The sequence below is a fragment of the Drosophila miranda genome, chromosome XR (genome assembly GCF_003369915.1).
Source record: "Drosophila miranda strain MSH22 chromosome XR, D.miranda_PacBio2.1, whole genome shotgun sequence".
Taxonomy (NCBI): Eukaryota; Metazoa; Arthropoda; class Insecta; order Diptera; family Drosophilidae; genus Drosophila; species Drosophila miranda.
In genome coordinates, this window is record NC_046674.1 from 3582880 (window position 1) to 3606155 (window position 23276).

At 44.4% G+C, this 23276-nt stretch overlaps 5 protein-coding genes across 18 annotated transcripts in view; 1 reads left to right on the top strand and 4 right to left on the bottom strand.

Moving 5' to 3' along the window:
• Positions 1-2272, top strand: part of LOC108152029 (protein boule) — a 31732-nt gene extending 29460 nt beyond the window's left edge. For all 8 annotated transcript variants that reach the window (XM_017281011.2, XM_017281013.2, XM_017281016.2 and 5 more), the window contains exon 8: positions 1150-2272. In XM_017281011.2, coding sequence (XP_017136500.1) covers positions 1150-1367 — 218 coding nt within the window. In that variant the 3' untranslated portion in view covers positions 1368-2272. The remainder of the gene's footprint in view (positions 1-1149) is intronic.
• Positions 2273-7130: 4858 nt separating this feature from the next.
• Positions 7131-7878, bottom strand: LOC108153596. The gene has a single exon (XM_017283677.2). The coding sequence runs from the start codon at positions 7712-7714 to the stop codon at positions 7502-7504; it is 213 nt and encodes a 70-aa protein (XP_017139166.1). The 5' UTR covers positions 7715-7878; the 3' UTR covers positions 7131-7501.
• A 1949-nt stretch (positions 7879-9827) lies between these two features.
• Positions 9828-11359, bottom strand: LOC108153678. The gene is made up of 4 exons (XM_017283795.2): positions 11099-11359; positions 10644-10754; positions 10172-10588; positions 9828-10103 (listed from the first exon to the last, which is right to left on the bottom strand). The coding sequence occupies exons 1-4, from the start codon at positions 11267-11269 to the stop codon at positions 9954-9956; spliced, it is 849 nt and encodes a 282-aa protein (XP_017139284.1). The 5' UTR covers positions 11270-11359; the 3' UTR covers positions 9828-9953.
• Positions 11360-12028: 669 nt separating this feature from the next.
• On the bottom strand, positions 12029-21574 carry LOC108152581. 7 transcript variants are annotated; one of them, XM_017282024.2, is made up of 18 exons: positions 21357-21562; positions 20571-21150; positions 20320-20520; positions 19883-20128; positions 19345-19821; positions 18724-19287; positions 18343-18588; positions 17828-18289; positions 17035-17766; positions 16498-16971; positions 16177-16440; positions 14218-14814; positions 13771-14162; positions 13552-13707; positions 12713-13484; positions 12548-12640; positions 12404-12487; positions 12207-12343 (listed from the first exon to the last, which is right to left on the bottom strand). In XM_017282024.2, the coding sequence occupies exons 1-18, from the start codon at positions 21402-21404 to the stop codon at positions 12207-12209; spliced, it is 6525 nt and encodes a 2174-aa protein (XP_017137513.1). In that variant the 5' UTR covers positions 21405-21562. The 7 variants fall into 7 exon arrangements, with proteins under 7 accessions (XP_017137511.1, XP_017137513.1, XP_033243521.1 ...); XM_017282022.2 differs by having other exon boundaries at positions 12029-12343; positions 14218-16440; positions 21357-21561; XM_033387630.1 differs by lacking the exons at positions 19345-19821; positions 19883-20128 and having other exon boundaries at positions 14218-16440; positions 18724-19243; positions 20360-20520; positions 21357-21560.
• Positions 21575-21867: 293 nt separating this feature from the next.
• Positions 21868-23202, bottom strand: LOC108152582 (cytochrome c oxidase assembly protein COX18, mitochondrial). Its single transcript, XM_017282027.2, has 2 exons — positions 22638-23202; positions 21868-22582 (listed from the first exon to the last, which is right to left on the bottom strand). Exons 1-2 carry the CDS (start codon positions 23100-23102, stop codon positions 21995-21997), a joined length of 1053 nt encoding a protein of 350 aa, XP_017137516.1. The 5' UTR covers positions 23103-23202; the 3' UTR covers positions 21868-21994.
• Between the last annotated feature and the right edge of the window lie 74 nt (positions 23203-23276).

Consider the following 23276-nt stretch of genomic DNA (forward strand, 5'->3'; position numbering starts at 1 on the left):
AAACAAACGAATGAATGAACATTTTTGCTGACAAAAGAAAAAAACAAACACAACAAAGAGAAGATAAAAGAGGAGATGAAAGGAAATGTTTGTAAACTCAATTTATTGTATGACTTGAATGAGAGTACACGGAAGACAGAGACAGAGACAGAGACAGGAAAGAACGAAAAGAAAGTAAAGAAAGGGAGAAAGAGAAGGCGAAGGCAGTTCTTAAGTTTTTACTGAGCAGCAAGAAGAGCAGCAGAGAGCAGATTGTCCCATCGTAAAAATCTATTTAGTTTATATATAGTGAATATTTATATTATATATACATATATGTGTATCTAGATATACATATATACATATATATATATATTGAAATGAACAAATGGCAAACAAAAATAGCAATTAGAAAGAACGTAGAAGGAAAACAAAAGGAAAAACGTGAAAGCAAGAAGAATTATATATATATATACATATATATATCATAGCGCAAAGAATAATATTTATATATTTTAATGAATGAAACGAAAGATAAACTGATTAAGTGCAGCTCAACTAAAGAGCATCAAACACCACACCATACCACAGCACACCACACATGTTTTTAGACTAAGTACCTACCTACCTAAATGAATTCAGCAATTATACATACATATGATATATGAGAGATCCTGCGAGGCGATGATAGGGGATGATGGGGAAAGTGTCGGAAAAGGAATCAAGGATTGCGAATGATTGTTTTTACTACTTACGATAGATATAATCCCAGATACTATCCCCATGATCATCACACAAGAGGAATAAAACAAACAGAAAAGGAAAAATATGTAACCACACCACAAAAACACACACACATACTACCTATATACCTATATATAGATGAGAAGGAAGAAAAGAGAACGCATAAATAGCAATAACAATAAAGCAACAGCTACTTAATAATTTTAGCAAAATGCAAACACACAAAAAAAAAACAAAAACAAAAATATGAGAAGAAAATACTAAAATTGCAAAAAAAAAAACACTTTGGTTTGCTTTTATTCGCTTTTTGGTTGGTTCTTATGCTTTTTTCAGTTTGTTGAATCCAGCGAGTTCGAGTGTCCCTACCCCTACCCTCCTGACTCATGTAAAGCACCCTACCCCCAACTAAACAAATATACCCCTCAGAAAACCATCCACCACCAATGATGGCGCAGCAGCTGCAGCAGCAACAGCAGCAGCACCAGATTCAACAGCAGCAACACCAGATTCAACAGCAGCATCAGCAGCAGCACCAGATTCAACAGCAACAGCAGCAGTCGATGCTGCTGCCACAGCAGCCATCGAGCTCCAACTGGATGGAGTTGGACGATCTCAATTTGAACAACTGCGGGTCGAAGATTTAGAGTGGACGTTTGTGCAGATGATCGGATAAAACAAAAAAAGAAATCAACAACAACACAAAAATGATCTTAATCAAAACTCAAAACTCTTATATCAAAACTCAAAGGAAAAAACAAGGAAACACCTCTAGTATAGCTGCGCGTCGTTGAAGAAAGAGATGAACCGGCATCTGGAATTGGCTCCAGAACGGAGCACACAACAGAAGAATTTCGAGAACGAGAACGATCACCGATCGATCAACACCTACACAAAATTTGTTGTTCTGTTTATGCCCATTCGACCGAACCAACCAACCAACCAGCCCACCCTACTACAACTACAACCTAGTTTTTAGTTATTTTGTTTTGTTTAATTCTTTATTTGTTTGTTTTTATCACAATTTGATATATGGCCTGCAGCTGGGACAGAGAAAGATCAGATCCAGAGAGGGTATAAGAAATCCAATAACAACGTCGTTTCCCCAACGCCGCACACATAACAGTCTTTCGAACCCAAATGAATAACCGAAGCATATCCAATACTTCCTTCAAAATGGCGCATACCCACATACCACATATGCAGACTTCTTATCCACCCTATGATGATCTGAGCTCTCGCAACGTTCCACTTTCACCTCCAGCTACACTTCCAGCTGCACAGAGCCCAAATCTCTCAATCACAATTTACATTAGCATTCCAAAAATGTTTTGGGCTCTAGGGCTCTACTCAGCCTGTGTTCCGATTTATAATATTATCGATAAATCAATCGTTTTTTCGGGTTATCTTATGGTTGTCTCTTCCAGTTATCCTTGCCAAATTTTCAACCTTTCTTGAATCAATTAGTTTAATTTAGAATCCTTACATTATCCATGTCTCTTGTCATCAGACAATAATGTAAATAAAAATGAGCCCAAAACAAAAAAAAAAACCAGTTATGATTTCCTTACTTTTGCGTTCGTTGATTTATTTATTTATTGATTATTTTTGCTCGAGCAAGACGTGTAGTGTAGCATACTTTACAGATGCTTCCAAATACCTGCAAAAGAAAATGCAAAAAGCAACGAATCTTTCAGTAGCATGACACAGACGTGAGCACAGCAGACGCTTAAAGATGCTTCAATACGCTGATATGAAATAGTTGAATTAAACGGTTGTGTCAAATTAGCTCTAATTAATCTCGATGTCAGATGATCAGAAGGCGGCGGCAGTGGCAACTTACCTAGAATTGGACTTGTCTAAAATCTCTAAATGTAGTTCAATTATAATTGGTTTGCTAACTTCTATGCATCTCTCAACTACCGTGTGTGTATCTTTAATCTTTCCGTGTGCGATCGCGATCGTGGAGAAGAAACAACCAAGAACAAAAACTAATTATAATCTATAAAAAAAAGCATACACATACATACACCTAGATGATATATACAACAATATATATATATATATATATATCAGAAGTATATATATATATATACTTAAATGTACAAGAACAATATCTCAATGGCGTCTCAATACAAAAACCGAAACCAAATTACAAGAATATTTACGAGCAGAGCAGAGAAGAATTAATACCAAAAGGGTCATGTAAAACAAAAAGAACATTTTTACATAAGAAAAATGCATTTTTTAACAAAAGTCTACGTGTGAATTGAATAAAACCTTATATTATATGTGTATACACGCATATATATATATATATATTACATATATATACATTTTATTAAAATATATATATATATATATATATATATGTATATGTAACGTCGAGCAGCAATTTTTTATAACAAGAAGCGGCCCTGCAGCAACGGCAACGCCAATGGGAATGAGACGGAAGCGGAAGCGTGTGCGGAAGCTGAAGCGGAAATAGAGCAACCCTGCCTCAAGTGCGTCCTTGGAAAAGCGCCTGCATGTGCATGTGCTCTGCCTACTGTACACCGTGTGTGTGCGTTAAAACGTTTTTGAAGTAAAATTTAATTTACACAAGACTGACGCTAAAAATATAACTAAGAATATTAAAAGTGTACTAACCGTTTACGAATTTTTCAAATGCCGCACACGGAGTACTGCTGGAGGGCGGAGGGCCATCGGACATCAAAGAACGAAGAACGGGCGGGCGGGCGTACGAACGGATTGGGCAGTCAGCAGGGGACGGGAGGAGCGCCGATTTGTATATGGTTATATTACATTGTACTTAATAAATGGAAAACCTGAGATATATATTATATATATTTATATTTACAATAAAAAAAAAAAACAAAACGTAAAACACAAAAATATAAACTATGAAAAAACCGTAAAAAAAAATATATATATATATATAAAAAAGTAACTTAAAGCAAAATTAATGGTAAATAACAAAATATACAGTGTTATTTTTATTTTTATGATATTGTACTTACATTAGTGAATAAAATTAACGGCGCAGCAATAATAAGAAAAAAAAATAATTTAGCAGACAGAAACAAAAATAGACAGAAAAATATCCAGAATAATATGTGATGTGTGATCGATTGATGATTGTTGATTGATGAATATTGTATAAAGCAAGAGCACAAAATAATGAATGAAAGTGTCCCATTACAATCCCTAAAGCAATATGAAAAGACGAGTGTTATAGATATTATTTTGGGATTCAAGCAGCATAGAAGATCATACAAAAATTAGTTTCAGAAAATATAAATAGATTTGGTAGGTGGATGTCTCTGCGGAGAGGACGAGCCTAGAGGATACAATAAACGTGCAACGAAATCTTTTAGATTATACAAGGAATAACCTTAATCCACATATAGGTGCATTCATCAGAGCTGTACTCCACTCCAACCGATATACATATAACGATTTATGGGATTGGATTACTCGTTTTTAGTGATGCATAAATGTTTGTTCGTTAGTTCGGTTGAGGTTGACATTCCCCCGAGCCCAAGTCACCACAACCACAACCATAACCACCACCACCAAATCTTTTTTGGATCATTGTTGTCAGCAAAAGAGTTTTTCGAACATACTTTATACAATGCAAAAGCATAACCAATTTCTAGAGCGAGATTTCGATCCGATCTGTATGTATAGGCAAAACATGGCAAATGGTGAAAAGCAAGAACAAACAATGACGGTTTTTCTATCAATGTTGAAATGACAGCGAGTGTTTAGGAAATATTTAACCATATATACAACATATATATTGTATTGTATTGTATTGTATTTTATTGTAGCTAAAATGGTTTCATGTAAACGAAATTGTTGAGTATTTTTAGTCAAGAGAGAGAGAGTCGATGTAAACCACATACAACCATAACCACACATAGACACAACAGAAACACCCAACACACAACTGAAGAATTTACAACAATTGTCAGATATTTTAAGGAATTTTCCTGGAAATTCTCTTTGGTACACATTCTTTTCGGTTACACATTTGTTTTTGTCTTCAAATTTATACTTTTGCGCAGAATTTCGTTGATTGCCTTCTGCTGACAAAACTGTGTCCATTAAGCTCCCGTTCCATTGAATTGATTTGGCCATTATCCCCAAAATCCAAAAACCAAAATCCAAAAACCAAAAACCCCCCTCTAAGATATAAACAAAACGAAAAATATGCCGAAATTCTGTTGCAAAATATACATGCATACTCGTACATATATAGTACATACATATGTCTGAATGTGTGTAAAATTATCTAAATTGAATCCAAGTGCATTTCAAGTGCTGCACATTGTGAGAATCTGTGCTGAAGCTGAAGGATGAAACAGGAGACAGGAGATAGGAGTCATTGTGTGCTTGCCACAAGATACACGTCTGTAGAGATACCAAAACCGATACCGATATAGACCGCGATATATAGATACCGATACACCTACATATTTTAAGCCAATTAAAGCGCCCACGTGACCGAGGGATAAGAATTAAAAATATGTATAGCAAAAAAAAAATAGCAAAAGATTAGCTGAAGGGTAATGCAAAATACTCGCGAATACTAGAGAAATTATACTTTTTAGCTAAAACTTAAATGGAAAACTAACAAAAATGTATCCAAATTCTTCCGTAAATGAAAACAAAAAAAAACAAAAAAACATTTCTAGCGAAACAATTTACCATACATAAGAGTCTATATATACATATAAAGTATACTATACACTATACTGAGCAGCATAATAGTAGAGTCGAAGTCAAGGAAATACGTAAAACATATGAAACACACAAAAACACGAACGAACACCCCCAAACAACCCAAACCCCAAACCCAAACAACACAAATGAATTACAGATCAAGCAAACGACAAATGATATCAGCCAGAAGCATAACAGAGAGAGCGAGTGGGGGCATAGAAAGAGGAGGCTATAAGTAGAAGAAAGAGACAGATAGACAGTTAGTTATAGTGACAGAATCGAACTACTGATCTCTAAAGTGTGTTCTATGCTTTAAAGAGAGAAGGAGAGAGGGGGATGGAGATGCAAAAGTATTACAATTTTGAGCTGCAATATTTTTTAATCAAAAAAAAAAAACATGACGAGAAGGTTTAATGAAAGTAAAATAAAAACAAAGATAATAATTAATATATATTTTTCTCTTTTGAGATAAACGAAAAACGAAAACTTTTTTTGATGTGAATTGAGTTAGGAAAACCTATATATAAAAAAAAAAAAACAAAAAAAACAAAAAAAAAGACGAGATCATAAACAGTAAAACATATTCCGAAAAGTATAAAAAAAAAGAAACCAAAGCTATAGCTAAAGAAATGCACAAAGTTTTGTGTGTATTTTTTTTCGGTTTTATTCATGTGTGTAAAACTTCCGTGTGAACAAAAAACAAAGACAAAGAAACCCAAAAACAAAACTACACTACACTACAAAAGCAAAGCCAGACACTAAGCCCAACTGAAATTGTCAAATATGAATAATATATATAAAGTCTATATGGAATATATATTTAGATAACAATATATATATATACATATATATTATATACATATGTACATGTGTGCAAATTATTCAAATCCATCAAAATACGATGCAGATAAGGAAAATGAAAACAAAAAAGTCTCTATATATTTAGTAAATTATAACGAAAGAAAGAAAAATGAATACGTAGTACAACGGCAAGCGAAGTAAAAAGTATAAAGCAAAACAAAACATATAAGAGATCTAAATTCGGAAAAAACAAAAAACGGAAAAATGGAAAATGAAAAAAAAAAAAAAAAATGAAATGAAGAATAGCATAAAAAAATAATTATTTATAAAGGCTGTAATTTTAAGTAAAGAACAACCCGATAAATATAACACGGCATAATGAAAAGGGGAAACCAAACGAAAAGCGAAACAAAATTTAACGTAAACATATTTCACCCACAAGCAAATTATATTAACTAAAATCTGAATGGAAGGACGAGAGGAATACTATAAAACTTAAGTACGAACGATATCTAAAACGAAATTATAAACCTAAATGAAAAAGTATATAAAATAATTACATACAAAACGAAAACAAAAAAAAACAAAACAAAGTAAAAAATAAACTTAAAAGCAACCAAACACGAAAAAAAAAAACAAATAAATTATATATACATATACGAGAACTCAATGTATGTAATAAATATAAAACTAAATAAATAAAATATTTAAAAAATGGAATAAACCCGAACATTACCGTATTTTAATATGAATCAACAAAACAAAAAAGAATCTGCTGCTGCCGATCAGACCATGGATTGATGTCACGCGATGACGCACCTGACCGACACCGACCCCCGACCCGACCCCCTCCCGAGACTTTGACCAAGAAAAACATCATATGGGGTGAGGGGTGGGGGGTTTTATTATCTACAAGCTATAATGCATTTTATTTAATCTTTGTTATTTTTGTAATGCCAAGGTACATGAATAGTCGTAGCCACGCGGCGCCGCCAGCCTCTGGTGGAGACGTCGCACTGCGATTCTGGGCTTTGCTCTACTTCCAGAGACGCTACGTGCCGGCTCGGCTTAGTTTACAATTACGAGTACTACACTCACGATTGCGTTTATCGCTTTACAATACTACACACAATAAATACATTAAGTGCACAATGAACAATAATGAAAAAAATAAAATTCTATGAATATTTTGAAGTGTGTGTCGTCTGTCCACACATTAGGAACATGTCAGGGCCGGAACTGAGAGCTCCCTCTACTTGCTGATGAAGCTGTGATTGTGGTTCTGCATCCTTACACTTTTCGGGGCCAGCTGCTTGCGGTCGAACTCGAAGTTCTTGTGGGTCTTCACCATGCGGGGATTGGGTCCAGCAGAGGCCCTCCAGTACACCGTTTGCATGGCATTCCGTCCGGCAATGTAGCGAGAAGTGGAACTGACCAGATGAGGCAATTTATTGGACGCAGACATTCTGGCCGATGGATTAATGGAGTTGATGGCGTTGTTCCTTGTGGCAGCTATCACAGTTGGTATATAGAGTGAACTCTATATATTTGTTTTTTGGTTGGGTTTGACGGGTTGTACTGGCTCTCTCCGCTTTGTTTAATTCATTGGCGCGCACGATTCGTTTCTGTGTCTCTAGTCGGTTGTGGGTCCAGTATTTATAGGAGCCTAGAATGCCGTTTGTTATCTGCCATTTGTGTGTTTTCGGCATTAGCTGCTAAATACGAGTAGTGTCTGGCGGTCTTATCAGCTGTGCTGTTCGCTCAGATGATGATACCGCTGTTAAAAGGGTTGTTAATTGATTAGCTTATGGCCCAGAGTCACCCAGAGCCACCCACCCGGACAGACGGGCACTAGTGCGATGCAACGAAATGCAACTGCGACGCATTTTCCTAGAAGGTCTGTTGTTTACCTGACGGGCCAAATACCAGTGGGGCTGGATTGTTTCCTCTTTGTTCTGGTTAAATCTAAAGTTTCGATCTCGTAAGAGTACTTCCCATATGAAGCTCAAAGTCCAAAGAGAAATACTGCACAATCATATACCCTATGCACCCTAATGACGTAAATCGTTGAATTGACACATTTTTTGCACAGCTCTCATGGCAAAAATGTACCTACTATACATATATTTATATATATTCGTGCTATATTCGTACGCAAACACATCCTGCCGGCTGGATTATGCACTTTAAGATATATTCCATCCATTTTTGTGCCTGAGCTTGTAGAGGCCCCAGCTCTGTAAAGTGCTCACCTAGCATGAGCTCTCGACGTGTGCACGGTCTTCTTATCAGCCTGCTTTCAAAACAAAAAACGTCAGGCATCGGCGACTCCCCTTCTATGAGTCTATGACTGCAATCAGGCGTTGTAAAATCCATCAGAAAGCGTGCGCTCGAAATTCGTTAAATAACAATAACAGACGATATGATGATGATGATCGCATCGCATCGCACTCAAAATTCAAGTTCAATTACAGAACTCCCAGCGGGAGGGAACCCAATTCAAGCTTATCAACCTCTGCCACGTTGTCGCATAGTGCAATTTATTCGTCATGCCGTCAATATAGATGGGGAACCGGGGAAAGCAAAGTACATTAATCGCATGGGGAATATTTTGTCGCCAAAACTTTTCCATGCTTTCGTGGAGTGTTTTCTTTCATAGCTTGTTTACAATTGTGTTCTTCTTCTGACCACCAGACGCTAGACTTTTTTTGTATTCCACCTAGTACTATACAATACGAGCTTGTTGTTGGGCTTTGGGACTGTTGGGACTGATAAGGCGGCGAGTGAGTTTGTTCCCATTTAGCTTTTAGCACTTTCAGTGCCCAAAATCACCTTATCAACAAAGGAAAAGAAAAGAAACAAAACCAAGAAGAAAACGTCTGAAAAGAATATAAATAAAGCAATCGCCAGACTTTGACTTCTTAGAAGGCGACGTCTGAGGTAAATCGCGTGAATTTGCCACAATTTGAGGCCAATCGTATGTTGTATGATTTTATGAAATTGATTGCGGGGGGGCTTACCCTAACAATATAAAAGATTGTATCCCAAAGACCAGAGACCCACCCCCACCAGAGTTTAGCAGGTCCAGGTTCAGTCCAGTTTCCAGTTGCCGGGGACTGATAAGATTTGTTTAGCTTTTCGGGCTATGCTGATAATGTAAAATACCAATGCTATAATCTAGATTGGTAATGGCATTGGGGCAAACGTGTGTGTCACGGTGGTACCTCAATATAAAGAACAAAACCCAACAATTTGTATGATTTTTGGCAAGCAATTTCCATTGCCTACTTTTGGGACTCCATCGAGAGATACATATGTATGGAGATAGGGTGGAGTAGCCATAAGTAGTACCAACAAAATGCTGGTGAATGGTAGAATTCCCTGCTAGATTTACTAATTGAATTAAGAGTACATTCTCGTACATTTAACGCCTACAACTAACCATATAGCTAACTAATTCCCACTTAAGTCATCGGATCTGCCTGTGGCCTGCGGTAATTGGGTTTAATTGGGACAAGACAAGCAATTAAAGCGGAAGCAAACGATGTGAACTGAACTAAACAGCTCGATTGGGTTCGTTTTTTTTTTTTGGGGAGTGCACTCGGCGAACTCTCGTCACTGTATTGCTTAAGTAGTTTACACATAAATTAAAATATTATGGCTGGACTCATTAAATACGATAGCTGCTCCGACGACCTCCGACCTCACTGGCCGCGACCCCAGACGAGCAGAAGCAGAAACAGGAGCATCGAGATAATGTTACCTCCCAGATGGCCACAGCCATTGCAGACCTTTCGAATGGTTTCCGTGTAGAGGCCACGACGTGAGAGCAGATTACGAATACTGCGCAGCTCCTGGAAGAATATTGGATTATATGATTAGTTGGATCCAAACATGGGAGAAACATTCCACTTCCACTTACATCTGCACTGAGTCCCAGGCGATTCCGTGACAACACCACCGTGTAAATGGAGCTCTTCACATCGTTGCCGCAGAAGGTCAGCACCAGGTGATCGTTGACCGCCTTGACCACCTGGACGGTGCCCGTGAACTGCGTGTAGGAGTTTAGGGTCACCAGACTGCCCCGCTGATCCCCAATGTTGGACCACTGCCCGGGTGTTCGGGTCGTATAGTTGAACGTATACTCTAAATTATTGTCGCGCTCGCTCCAGACCAAACGCAGATAGTTCTGCTTTGCCCGCCCCTGATTCGGATAATTATCCTCTCCCATATACGAGGGCGTTGTCGGGTCACGTCCGTAGTTGTTTTGATTCCGGTTGTAGTCCGGGGAACCATAGCCGTCATCGCCGTAGCCGCGATTTCTGAGGCTGTTGACCATCTGAGAAGGAGAGAGAGAGATTTGGAGACCCATCACTAGGGGCAGACACACTTACCTGATCGGTCACGTCAGCCAGGTGTATGATGACGCACGAATCGTACTCATAGACGCCGGGAAAGTCTTGGCTGTGGACGATGATCTCGCTGCCGTACCAGAGGCCCATTATCTATATAGAGGCAGATTCTGGTCATTAGTTTTCGAGTGCACACACAAACACACAGCCACAGAGCGAGAGCGGGAGAGAAGGAGGGCAATGTAGTACTGATGGAGGTCATTTGTGCGATTTGCATGCGACTTTCTGTGCGTTCAATTAAATGCCACCACAATGGGACAACAATGCTCCCTCCATGCTGGTCAAGAATTGACATTGGGCCCACATTCGGCGCAAAGGGTTAATTAGAACAAATCAGCCATAATTTCATTAGCCAGCCATGCATTCCTTACATACATTAGTGATAATTTTCGATTGGGAATTTTCCTCTCTCTAATTTTGAGTGTGGGGCCCCTCACCTGTTCCAGATCCACCGAATTCTGTGGATTGATGTTCATGCAACGCATTGCCGAATTGATTCTCTCCGTTGTGGTGGATCCACCGGACACGATGCCATATTGGTCCAGGGCATTGCCATTACACCAGCAGATGCTGAATATCAGCCAGTAGGCCAGGGATCTGATGAACATTCTTGTGGATTCTCTTGCAGCTGCAATGATGATAGCTCCACTAGATTGTTGATCTGCTCTTTATGAAGTCCCACTATCGACTAACCAAACGGAACTGAGCTTAACGAAGCACTCAGATCGGACTCGGACACAGAGAGAGTCTCTCGCGAGAGTATTTTACCCATATAAATGGAACCGAACGGCCCGCTTAAAATGAGTGCACTCTTTCGCATGCTGAGAGAAGTATAGAGAAAAAAGAGAGAAAGAGAATACAGAGGGAATAATACAGTGTCTGCGCATGCTCTCCGTACGTACCCCAGTCACGGCAAACTGTTATATTAATTAAGTTAATTGTAGCGCTTTTCAGGCCCTGATCATCCAATCGCGCGCGCAACGCCCGCACAATGCGAATGAAGCGAGGCGCGTAAATGGAGCTCGCACTCTTTCCCTGCCCATCCCATCCCATCCCATCCCAAGCCCCGCCACCCACAACCTTCCGCTACCCCTTTTGACCCACGAGTCTTGGTGTCAATTGAGTGTGTGTCCGCTCCGAGTTGACCGTCAATTAAACGAGTGGCTGTGCTGCCTGCACCAAAAAGCCAGCCAAGAGGCAGCAGACCAAACAAATATAATAGCCAAACCGATCTAGAGCGAGGCTTGAGTGAATCGGATTGAATCGGAGTGAAGCTCGAATGGAACTTCGTGAATTAGAATGGGGATGAGTCAAGAAAACATCGCCGGACTTGTGAATTAAATCTTTGCCTATGGCAGCTTAATGTCTCTGTTGCTGTGATTCCGTTTATTAGCATTGATTATGCTATTAATGTACGCTGCGTGCACGACATTTCATTTGTGTGGAGACGTAAAATTACAATTTTTAAAAGAAATATTCAAAAAAATGAATTACAAAATTCGTATTATATATTTAATAGTCATGTAAGCGAAAGGGAGTTCTCCTCTAAAATCGCAACAAGCTCTCATTGATCTTCTCGTAGATCCAATCGATATAATGGTTCACACGGACATAGACACCTGGTCTATTTATGTAGCCGCAGTGCTGGCCCCACGATATGAGGCCATACAAGGTTTCGCCATCTGCAAATGGTTTAATTAGTCATAAGGATCTTTGGATTGGCTTAGAGAAGGATATTTTACCATCATCAGAACAGACGAGCGGACCGCCAGAGTCGCCCTCGCAGGCATCTACACTCTCGTCCATAGAACCAGCACAGAACATACCTGCAACAAGGCAAAAGATTGGAATGTGTTTCTAAAAGACTTAGTTTTAGTTAAAAGTACCTTCCGACATGGCTGAGCCATAGACTTTCGATTGCTTGCAGGTTTCATCTGGCAAAATGGGCAGCTCCGCAGATCTCAGTACTTGAGAAGGAGCTGAAAAGAGGAAGGAATCGGAAATGAATCGGATGCGGATGCAGGAAAACTCTGATTTATAGCCCGACTTACTGGAAACTCCAGATTTGATAGAGCCCCAGCCGGAAATTGTGCAATTTCGATTGCCTTGGAAAACCACATTCTTGTCCGGCAGACAGATGGGCTGGACATAGTCGCTGAACTTCAGGGGACGCTTCAGCACCACCACAGCGATGTCGTTGTTCATGTGAGTGCCGTCGCGGAACTTCTCGTGCGTGTACCACTTCTCAATGAAAGTGTCCACCTCGGAGGACTCGGCAATGTTGGCATAGTGATCTCCCACCCGCACAAAGTACGCATCCTTTGCGTTGCCATAGAGACAGTGGGCGGCTGTGAGTAGATGGCGCTTGGAGATCACCACGGCCCCGCACCAGTGACTGGAGATACCGCCACGTCCTCGTGTTCGAATGGTGGCCTGCCACGGATGACGACCCCGACGCGCCGTCTTGCCCTTCACCACACGCTCCCCGCTATGAGCATACTCATCCGACAAATCGTCCTTGAAGATGCCACAGCGGCGAGGAGAGCGCATGGCACGGCTGGACCGCTCCCACAGGCCAATGTCGGAGTAGGACAGGGCTGCGCTTTTCTTTGATTCACCCTGCTTCAGCGCTTTGAGGCGGCTTGCTGATCGAGGAGGTGGTCCTGCCGAGCAATGCAGGGCCACATCCTCGGTGTGATTGCAGTTGTGGTCGCCCCAGTTCCAGTGGCTGCATTTGTCGATGCTGCTCTCATTGCCAAAGCACATCACCTGATCCAGCCAAATGGGTCCGTTTCCATGGCCAAAGATGTTATTCTCCAGTTTCTGTGGGTTTTCAAGGGAAAAGATCTTTCACTAGCATTCACTAGAATTCTCTACTTAACTGCCTTACCGCTGGTCCATAGTAGCCCAAGGAATTGCATGCCACCTGGGCAGACTTTAAGTTGAAGTCATCATCGCACACGCTACCCCACACGCCATGGTATTTGACTTCCAGTCGGCCTTCATTGGAGCTGCGACCTCCCTCCAAACGAAACTCCACAGGAGCCTGTGTGGGAATGATCATCATTAGATTGCATTGGGGATACTTCTCCACCTGTGTTTAACCCACCTGACAAACGGTCGGGCTTTCGTCCGACTTATCTGCACAGTCCGCAGTATGGTCGCAAACGAAGGCTGGCGGTATGCACTCCTTGGAGGTCTGACAGAGCCAGTAGTTGTTCGGACACTTCATCATGGGGACCTTGCAGGCAACGCCGGCCACCTCATCGACTCCACAATTGTGGACGCCCCAGCCCTTGAAGTTGCAATCCTTCAGCATCGTTTCGTTGCCCTGGCACTCGACCTCGTCCATGGCGTAGTTAAAGTTCTGATCGGCAGGAGCATAAAAGGAGCTACCGCGGACCTCTTGGGCACCCAACTTGTAGCCCAGCTCCCGACACACCACATCGGCGTCCCTTAGCCCGAACTTGTCATCGCACACATAGCCCCACTGGCCATTGACTGGAAAATGGTAATGGTTAAGTATACACTTCATTCTCTTGGTTTATCTACTCACTTTTGACTGATATCCGACCCATGTGCGGCATCTCTCCGCCGGTCAGACGCACCTCGTAGCCCAAGTGATTGCAGTTGCTCTCGTCTTGGCGATTTCCACAGTGGTTAAAGCCATCACAGACAGAGTCCTGCGGCACGCAGATTCCGTTCTGGCAATCGAATTCGCAGGTTTCATTGAAGGAGCTTCGCACATCTATTCTGGATGTGACAGACTCGGCATTCGGATTAGTCATCATCTTCCAGTCGGTCTCCTTCTCCGGCTGCTGATGTTCGGGGAGTTCCCATTCGGGTAAGGTTTCCTTTTTAGGGAAGGGATTGGGCATCTTCGGATGACGACGATGGAAATCGGGGCTGTGCTCGTGGTGTCTGTGTGGATTGTGGTGATGAGAGTAAGGGGGAGGATGGTTGTGTTTTTGGAGGGAGAGCGGATCGAGGAGATTTGGATGGCGTCTGTGGAAGTCACGACTGTGACCGGACGCGTGCCAATTGATTGTGGTTGTTTCGATTTCCGCTCTGCGGGTGCTCCGATGGAAGTCAGTCGGGGATTGGTACGTGGTGGGATCTATGGTCTGCTCGGTTCGGGCCGTTTCCCCGGCATCTGGAAAAACAGAGTAGTCGTCAGTTAGGTCCAAGCTCTCCTGTTCCCCGGCTTTAATCAGTTCGGCGTCATCGTCTGGATTGGGTGTTGTGGTAGCTACTCTTTCAGGTATTGAAGTTATTGTTGTGGTGCTAGTAGTCGTTGAAGTGCTAGTGCTCGTTAGAGGTTTGCTAATCACAGAGACTATCGCCGATTCTGCCTGCTTGGCCTGTCTCTCCTGGGCATTGCCACTGTGATTGAAGTAAGGACGTAGCATAAGCTTCAGAGCCTCACTGATGGCCAGTTGGGAGACTGGATCAGCCGGTGTGGAGGCTTGCGAGGAAAGACTCTTGGGAGGACTATAAAACTGGTGATTAAAGGGAGGCGGCGCCAGCCCACTTCTCTCGCTTGTAGTCGCCTCTGTTGGTAAATCTATCTCCTCATATTCAAAATTGTCTTCAGCAACGAGCAGATCGTCGGAGTCGTCAGTTCGAGCTGTCGTCGTACTGGTTATCACTGACCCCTTGGCCCAGGAGGCATTACGCGAATGGGATATGCCCGCATACGAGGGACTGTAGTGCGGATGACTGGCACTCTGTGGCACCGACGCATTGCCTATGTGCGGATAAATGGGATACGTGTGCAGCTTCGAGGGCGTCTTTGTTGTAGGTATCTGCGTGGGTATAGGGGGACTGGGGTTGGGCGGCAGTAGTCCCCCATAAAGATTCGATTCATCGGAAGGAGCTCCCCGATAGCTGGGCCTCTCATTGGGGCTGGGTAAATGGGGCTGCAGAGAGGCACTTGGATTGAAACGGGTTCCTATCTGATGTGATTCACTAGGCAGCTGATCGAAATCGTGATTAGGTGGAAGCAATCCCTGACTGGGTATTCTCGGATGGGTCTGAGGATCTTGTGGTTTCTGTTGATTGGGAAAAGATTCGGGAGTGTAACCCAAATCGATTGGTTGCTGTCCTGCTAAGGGGGTTCCGGATGGGTGTTCCCTTTCAAGAGGTCGCTGTTCTGCTAAATGATCTCTGAAATGGGGTTCCCTTCCACTAGGCTGATACTGATTGTATGTCGGTGGATTGTCAGGCTTATAGTCAAGTTCTAGGGGTTGTTGTCCACCAAGAGGAGCAAGTGGAGGCATTGATGGTGTTTGTTTTGGGGGAATGGGCTGCCATCTGTTGGTCGGTGAGCCGTGTTCGACACTGGGGCTGAAGTTGTACCCCGAAGCAATAGATCCTGGAGCCTGTCCTCGCGGGTTCGCTTCCTCCTCAACACGTTCGGCGTAGAACACCTGGCCAGGAGTGGTGGGTGCCATGGTGGCCAGAGGAGCGATGGGCACCATGGGTGCCAGAGGAGTCTTAGATGTAGGATAATTACGGTTAGGCTGAAGGGATCCCTCCACATAGAGCACACTCTGGGTGGGGGATCGATGGTCGTAGGAGCTGCCCTGACCGGACCAACCCTGCGAAGGATTGGCATGATACTGTGGACTGTGCTGGAAGCCGATGCCAGGAGGGCGCTGCATATTCATATCTCTCCAGCGATCGCCGTCGCCAACCACTGTGGTCGTTGTCCTGGCCACATACCGGTTTCCCCACTGATCCTGGCCGGCTGTCTCGTAGGATTTTGACTGGCGATTGTCTGCAAGTAGAAGGAGAGGATTTAACACTAGTCGGACACGACCCAAGGGTTAGTAACCATTAAGCTGATCCCTCCACCCATAAGAGGCTTCCCCTTCCCCCCCCACGATATAATCGCAGCGATCGTGGCTTGGCAGCTCTGCGTCCGGCCCACACAATCGACGGGAAATACTAAAAATCTGTCCACTCGGACAGTCGTAGATTTCGGCCTGGCCCGGCTGGCATCTGATGAACTTGCTGGAAATCCTCGGATGTGGCAGGGATCCACTGACTCCCACGGGACAGACGGTTTTGACTCCCTCGGATTTCATTTGCTGCGTCCACTCGTAGATGATCAGCAGCTCGCTGTTCGTGTAGAGGCGATCCTCACGCATCACTTGCTCCTTGGGCTGGCACAGACCACGGCGTACACTGAAATATTGGTCTGCCGGACAGCTCGTCAGGATCATTCCGTTTGGCCCGCAGCTCAGGAACTTCGCGCAGTCGAAAGGATAGACAAAGTACCCACTGGCCCCCGTGGGACATCTCACAACTGGAAGGACATAGTGTCAGGCTCGTCAACACACAATTTGGAACTCGCTTAAGTCCTACTCACAGGCATCCTCCTCCACGGACCTCTGCTGGTTATACGGTATGCGATCCCCGCTGGCCACTTGCTGATGGGGCACGCAAAAGCCGCGAGAAATGCTGAAGACATCGGTGGTCGAACATCTCCGTGTCAGAGTGTGACCCTCCATGCAATGAAGATAGCCCATGGCATCGAAGGGATTTGGGAACAGGCCGGTCACTCTGGGCGGACACATCAAAGCAGCAGGCGCTGGCTGGTAGCCTCCTTCTTGTGGGAAGCCCCTGCCCTGCGATTGCTGGTATCCTCCGTCAAAGGCAGGTCCAGTTGGTTGTGCTTGTGGCGGATATCCTGCAGCCTGTGGAAAGCTGCTCCCCAGCGATGGCTGATTTCCTCCGCCAAATCCAGGTACATATCGTTGTGGCTGGTACCTTCCGTCAAGTGGAAGTCCTGAATGTTGTGGCTGATATCCTCCGTCATGTGGGAAGCCCCTTCCCGGCAAGGGCTGTTCTGATTCGGCCTCTTCGCTCAATTCATGCTGTGTCTCGCCCAGATACTCGACGCGATCGTAGGACGCCGTTACCTTGTCCCTGGCCACGCAGATCTGCTGTGAGATGCTGAAGACCTCACCCTGCTTGCAGCTCTCGATGGCGGTCTGCTGATCCCAGCAGATTACATACTTGGTGCAGTCAAAGGGATGCAAATAATAGCCCTGGCTTCGGGGAGGACACGTGATCATTGTGAGGTCCTGCATGAAGTCCGCTGAGAGGGAGATGCTGCATCTCGAATCAATAGTAAAGGATCAGTGTTTCAGGAAGCTTACTCAAGAACTGGCCACTGAGATATACGTAATCCAGGAAGTCATGGGCAGAGAGGAGATGACGCGCCGCGCACACGCGTTGGGAGAGACTGAAGACGAAACCCGATGGACAACCCTCCACCTGGAGAAGCCCATTTTGGCACTTTACAAAGTGACCCGCATGGAAGGGATATGGATAGTTGCCTTGGAGATTTCGTGGACACGATCTGAGTGGAGATTGCAGGGTCTGACTGTCTTGATAGCTGTACGTAGTCTGAGCCTGCAGTTCCTCCAAGAACTTGACGCGATCTTCACTGTTCAGCTGACTGCGCGGCCGGCAAGCTTTCTGCGACAGACTGAAGGCCATCTGTTGCTCACAGGCGAGAATGGTCATCTTGCTAGCAGAGCATCGGACATATTTGCCAGCATCGTAGGGATAGAGGTGGAGGCCGTCGGTGCCACCAGGACAAGCGGATAGGATCATAGCTGGGAGAGTCAAAGGGTAAATGAAAATGCTTGACCCCGATGATAGGACTTACAATACTCGTAGCTGATCTCCGAGGTAATGTATGTCACATAGTCGGAGTACACCAATTGGGACTTGAGCTGGCAATACCCCCTGGATATGCTAAACACATAGCCAGGCTGGCAGCTCTGAACGGCCACTTTTCCGGCCTTGCAATTGAGAAACTTGGTCTGATCGAAGGGATGGACAAAGAGACCATCCACTCCCGCAGGGCACAGGAGATCGCTTGGATTCGTCTCCACTGCAGTGGAATGGTTGGCTAAGAAGGGGCTGATACTGATTAGCGTTCATTCAAAAGTAGCGAGCAAAGAATGGATTGCAGAATGGTAAAACACGCCCAAATGGAAAAGCAATGAGTAAAGCAAAAAAGTGAAAGAAGAATGATTCGACTTACAAGAAGGCTGTGTGGGTTCGTAAATATGCTCTGGACCACTCGAGTGGGCTGCCGTTTGACTCGTTTTAGTATGCGCTGATGGATTGAGGGCCGTCGAAGCACTCCTGCCACTGCAGTCCACTTTAAAGGCAAAATCACAGGTGCTGCTGGCAGTGCTCCATGCTGTTCCTGGCCCACAGCTTTCAACGAAGGTCTGACCATTGGCGCAATTCAGGAACTTGGTGCAGTCGAAGGGATGGACTTGAAGTCCAAAAGCGCCCGGTGGACATGAAGCATAGCCGTTTACATTCAGGTTTTTTCCATATGACTGTCGTCCTGCGCCGTCTTCACTTGGTTCGTGCTGCGCCTCCCGTAGATACTCCACGCGGTCGTAGTTTGCTGCCAGTTGATCCTTGGAAACACATCTCTGCAGGGAGATGCTGAACACCAGGCCCTGCTGGCAGCTTTCGATGGCAGTCTGCTGATCGAGGCACTTCAGATACTTGGTACAGTCGAAGGGATGCAGATAATATCCCCTGCTCTGCGGAGGACATGCAACAGCTGTGAAATCATGCATAAATTCAGCTGCGAAAGGAGAATGTCACTTCGGATCAATGCTGAATGTGTATGGGGTTAGCTTACTGGAGAACTCAACGCTGAGGTAGGAATAATCCAGATATTCATGCGCAGAGAGGAGATGACGAGCCGCACACGCGCGTTTGGAGAGACTGAAAACGAAGCCAGATGGACAACATTCTACCTGGAGAAGCCCATTTTGGCACTTTACAAAGTGACCCGCATGGAAGGGATATGGATAGTTGCCTTGAAGGTTGAGGGGACAAGATCTGAGCGAGGACAGAACTGTTGGCCCATGACTGTCTAGATAACTGACAGTAGTGGTCGTCTGAACTTCTATTTCCTCCCAGAACCTGACCCGATCTCCACTGCGGACTTGACGACGCGGCCGACAATCTCTTTGCGACAGACTGAAAGCATTCTGCGGCCCACACTCGAGGATGGACATTTGGCCACTAGCGAAGCATCGGACATATTTCACAGCATCATAAGGATAGAGATGGAGGCCTTCTAGTCCGTTAGGACATGCAGTTAGTATCAGAGCTGAGAGAGTGAACTGATTTAAGGAAAATGGAAGGAAAATTCACCAAATCGGGGGACTTACAAAACTCGTAGCTGATCTCAGAGATAGTATAAGTGACATAGTCATTGAGGATCAACTGAGATTTCAGATGGCAATACCCCTTCGATATGCTAAACACATTTCCGGATTGACAGCCCTGAACGGCCACCTTTCCGTCCTTACAATTGAGGAACTTGGTCTGATCGAAGGGATGAACAAAAAGACCATTCGCTCCGGTAGGACACAGTATATCGCTGACATGAAGCTCGGAAGAATTGAAAGTAGAAGCTAAGATAAGGCATTGGAGGAAAGATTATATACATATATCAAAAAACATGGAAAGCAATATAGATCAAAAGCAGGCAAAAGCAAAGGCATGAACCGCATGAATCGAGATGAGAAACCAAACCCAAATAGAAAAGGAGATGAACCAAAGCAAGGCAAAGCAGGATTAAGATCAGGAATAAAATTCGACTTACAGGACGACTGGGAGGAAGAGGAGGCTGAAAAAACACATACCAATCTGTGGGCATCGAAGTTCTGCCCAGGGGGACATTGCTCAACCCTCGCTTGGACACCGATGCCGCATACCAGATACTTGTACGGATCCCGGTGATGCTGATGGAGCCCACGCAGACCGGGAGGACAGCGTGGGACTTCCGAGGAGACTTGAGAGAAGCCTTACCCAGGTGTTAGTTAGTCGTAATCGGTGAGCATTAATCATACATACCTTGTCCGGCCGCTTCTGCCCCACAGTCGACGGTGCTCTTGTGAACACAAACTAGGGCGGATGGACTGAATGCCGTGCCAGGTCCGCAGTCCTGCACAAAGGCTTTTCCATTGGCGCAATTGAGAAACTTTGTACAATCCGTCGGATGTGGCTGCAATCCAATCACTCCAGGCGTACACCTGGGCTCTGTATCCACTTCCCTCAGACGCGCAGATCGATTCGGCTCAGCTGCTTGTGCTCCTCCTGCAGGCGTGGCACATGCCACATTGCTGGGATGATCGCACACCAGCGTTCTGGCATTGAAAAGGGTTCCGGGCGCACATGTCTGGATGGTGGGACTGCCGTTGTGGCAGTTCACGTAGCGATGACAGTCATAGGGATAGGACACCACTCCCGAGAACTGAGGAGGACAGGCTCCACCTCCAACTCCACCCTCCGATGGTCGCTCGTAGATGGGCTGCTCTTGAATGTTCCCGCTGCTCCCGTACGCTGAGTGCCCTGCCGATAACCCGGCTTGTTCTGCCTGATTGCTGCCTGTCGTCCGGTAGCCACCAGAATGATAAGCATTTGCCTCATGCCCCTGTCGAATGCATAATTGCGAAATAAGTATTATTAAAAACATCAATTGAATTCGATCTTTGGGGTACAGCTTGTAATTAGGATCAATTTAAGTGCGCAAACACTTCCTGTCTACAATTGGCAAACTAATTCGTAATCGGAATCCCAGGGAAAGGAGGGTTCTTCTGTTCTGAATAATAATCCACGGAATATTCACACAATACTAACATTGACCACCAGGAGCAACAACCAAAGGCCCAAAAGCCACTTGGCCATGTTTCCTTGGACGATAATTATGTTTTTTTGAATATTTATATATGTATATTCCTTTAATCTACAGATACTGATAGCAACTGTTCAAAGATTTTGCCCGAGACGCGATCAAATTTCTGTTTTAACTTGTAGTCCCGCTCAAGTCTCAGCCTCGACTGACTCAGCGCTCGCATTTCAATTCTATTGGAAAGAGGGAATCTCTATCTCTGCTCCCTGCTCGCTGATAGATGCTGATGAGGCTCTCGTCGCAGAGCCAATTGAGTCTGGAATTATCTGTTTTAGTAATCTCAAGACCTTTTTTTGTACTGTCTTATCGCTGCATTTTGTTTGTATTATTTTTTTGATGGTTTTTCCCTCACATTTTTCTGTTCTGTTTTGAAACTACTGATAATGAATTAGATGATGGATGGATCACATCCACGATGTGATGATGATGATGATCTACAATGGCGCATAGACGCGTATACTCTTGATGCATTTTATGGCTGCTCTGCTTATATTTACACAACGGTCAACGCATTTAACAAACAACTTAAGTCTCACCTAATTTAGACTAGATAGATGACTATGGCTATGGTTCTATGGAGATTGGATCACTTGGTTGTCGGCTTATCTGCAGGCTGCGGAGCGAGCTTCACTCTTTGCTGTATCTTTAGCCAGATCTGGTCGTACGGTTGGCTCAGTTCCGTTTGGGTTTTGGGTATTCCCACTGCCCGTCGCACTTCGGGGGAGAGAAGCAACATATTTTGGGCCAGACCAAAGGTGCTGGAGGCCACCCAGTACACACAGAGAGCCGAGGGCACGGTGCAGGCCACTGGTACCATAACGACGCTCAGTCCGCGAAACACATGATTGGCAATGTTCTGCAGACGTGTGGGCGGCCGTGTTCTCGTCATGGCTTGGAGCTCTATGATGCCCAGATTGAGGAGGCCTAGGGTCACAGGCAGTATATAGGAACTGTCCACCACAGTGAGGTTTGGTATCCAGCCAAATCCGCCAATTGTCATTTCTGTGGCGGTAATCTGGGCTTGTAATGTGGTCGGATCCGGCAGCATGTAAACCAAATTGCGAAGGGCGACGGACTGGAAAATCCACAGAGGAATCTGACCCCACAGCACGATGATTGTCTTCATTGGATGGCAGTTGTCGCGCACTATCAGTTTTTGCCATTGCTTCTTAATCTGAAAGGAAGGGGAATTAGCAATTGCTTAATGAAATTGTCTCTCTTATGCAAACCGAACGCCTGTAGACGATTAACGTTTCCTTGTCACTCCACTTGAATTTCTGCCTAGCCATCGCCGCCTCACGCTTCAGCTCCTCCACTAGAGCTGGCATTTCCAAGCCTATCCGTTCTATGCGCGCAGTAATTTTTTGCTGGTAAATCGTCAGCGGCAACGTGACGACACCTCGAAACAGGAACGTGGACAGCACAATGGAGGACCACCAGGGCAGGTTACTGTAGTCGTGGATCTGGATAAGTGCATCCTGCATATAGGCAACTGGAGTGCTATTTGATAGAGTCTGCCAAAATCCCACTAGATCGCCAGAATTGGCGAGTTGCACACTTGCCGCCGCCGCTTCTGTTGATGCCAGGCGACGATCGAGCGTGCCGTTTGGTGTGCTTGCCCGTAAGTAGCCATTGGTGTAGGTGGCCGCAGTGTTTGGCCGTCGGCAGGCACGCAGCAGCAGCAACGTTGTCATTTAAAAATTAAAAACAAATCTTGCTCGACCGAAAGCTGTTTCGCCTAACATTCCAGCTGATCAGATTAGTGTGACCATTAGCATTTTTCCTTTTCTTTTTTATTCTTCCTTCAAACGTAAACAAACTTATTCCGTTTGTCTTGCTCAAGCTCATATGTGTATGTATGAGTAAGT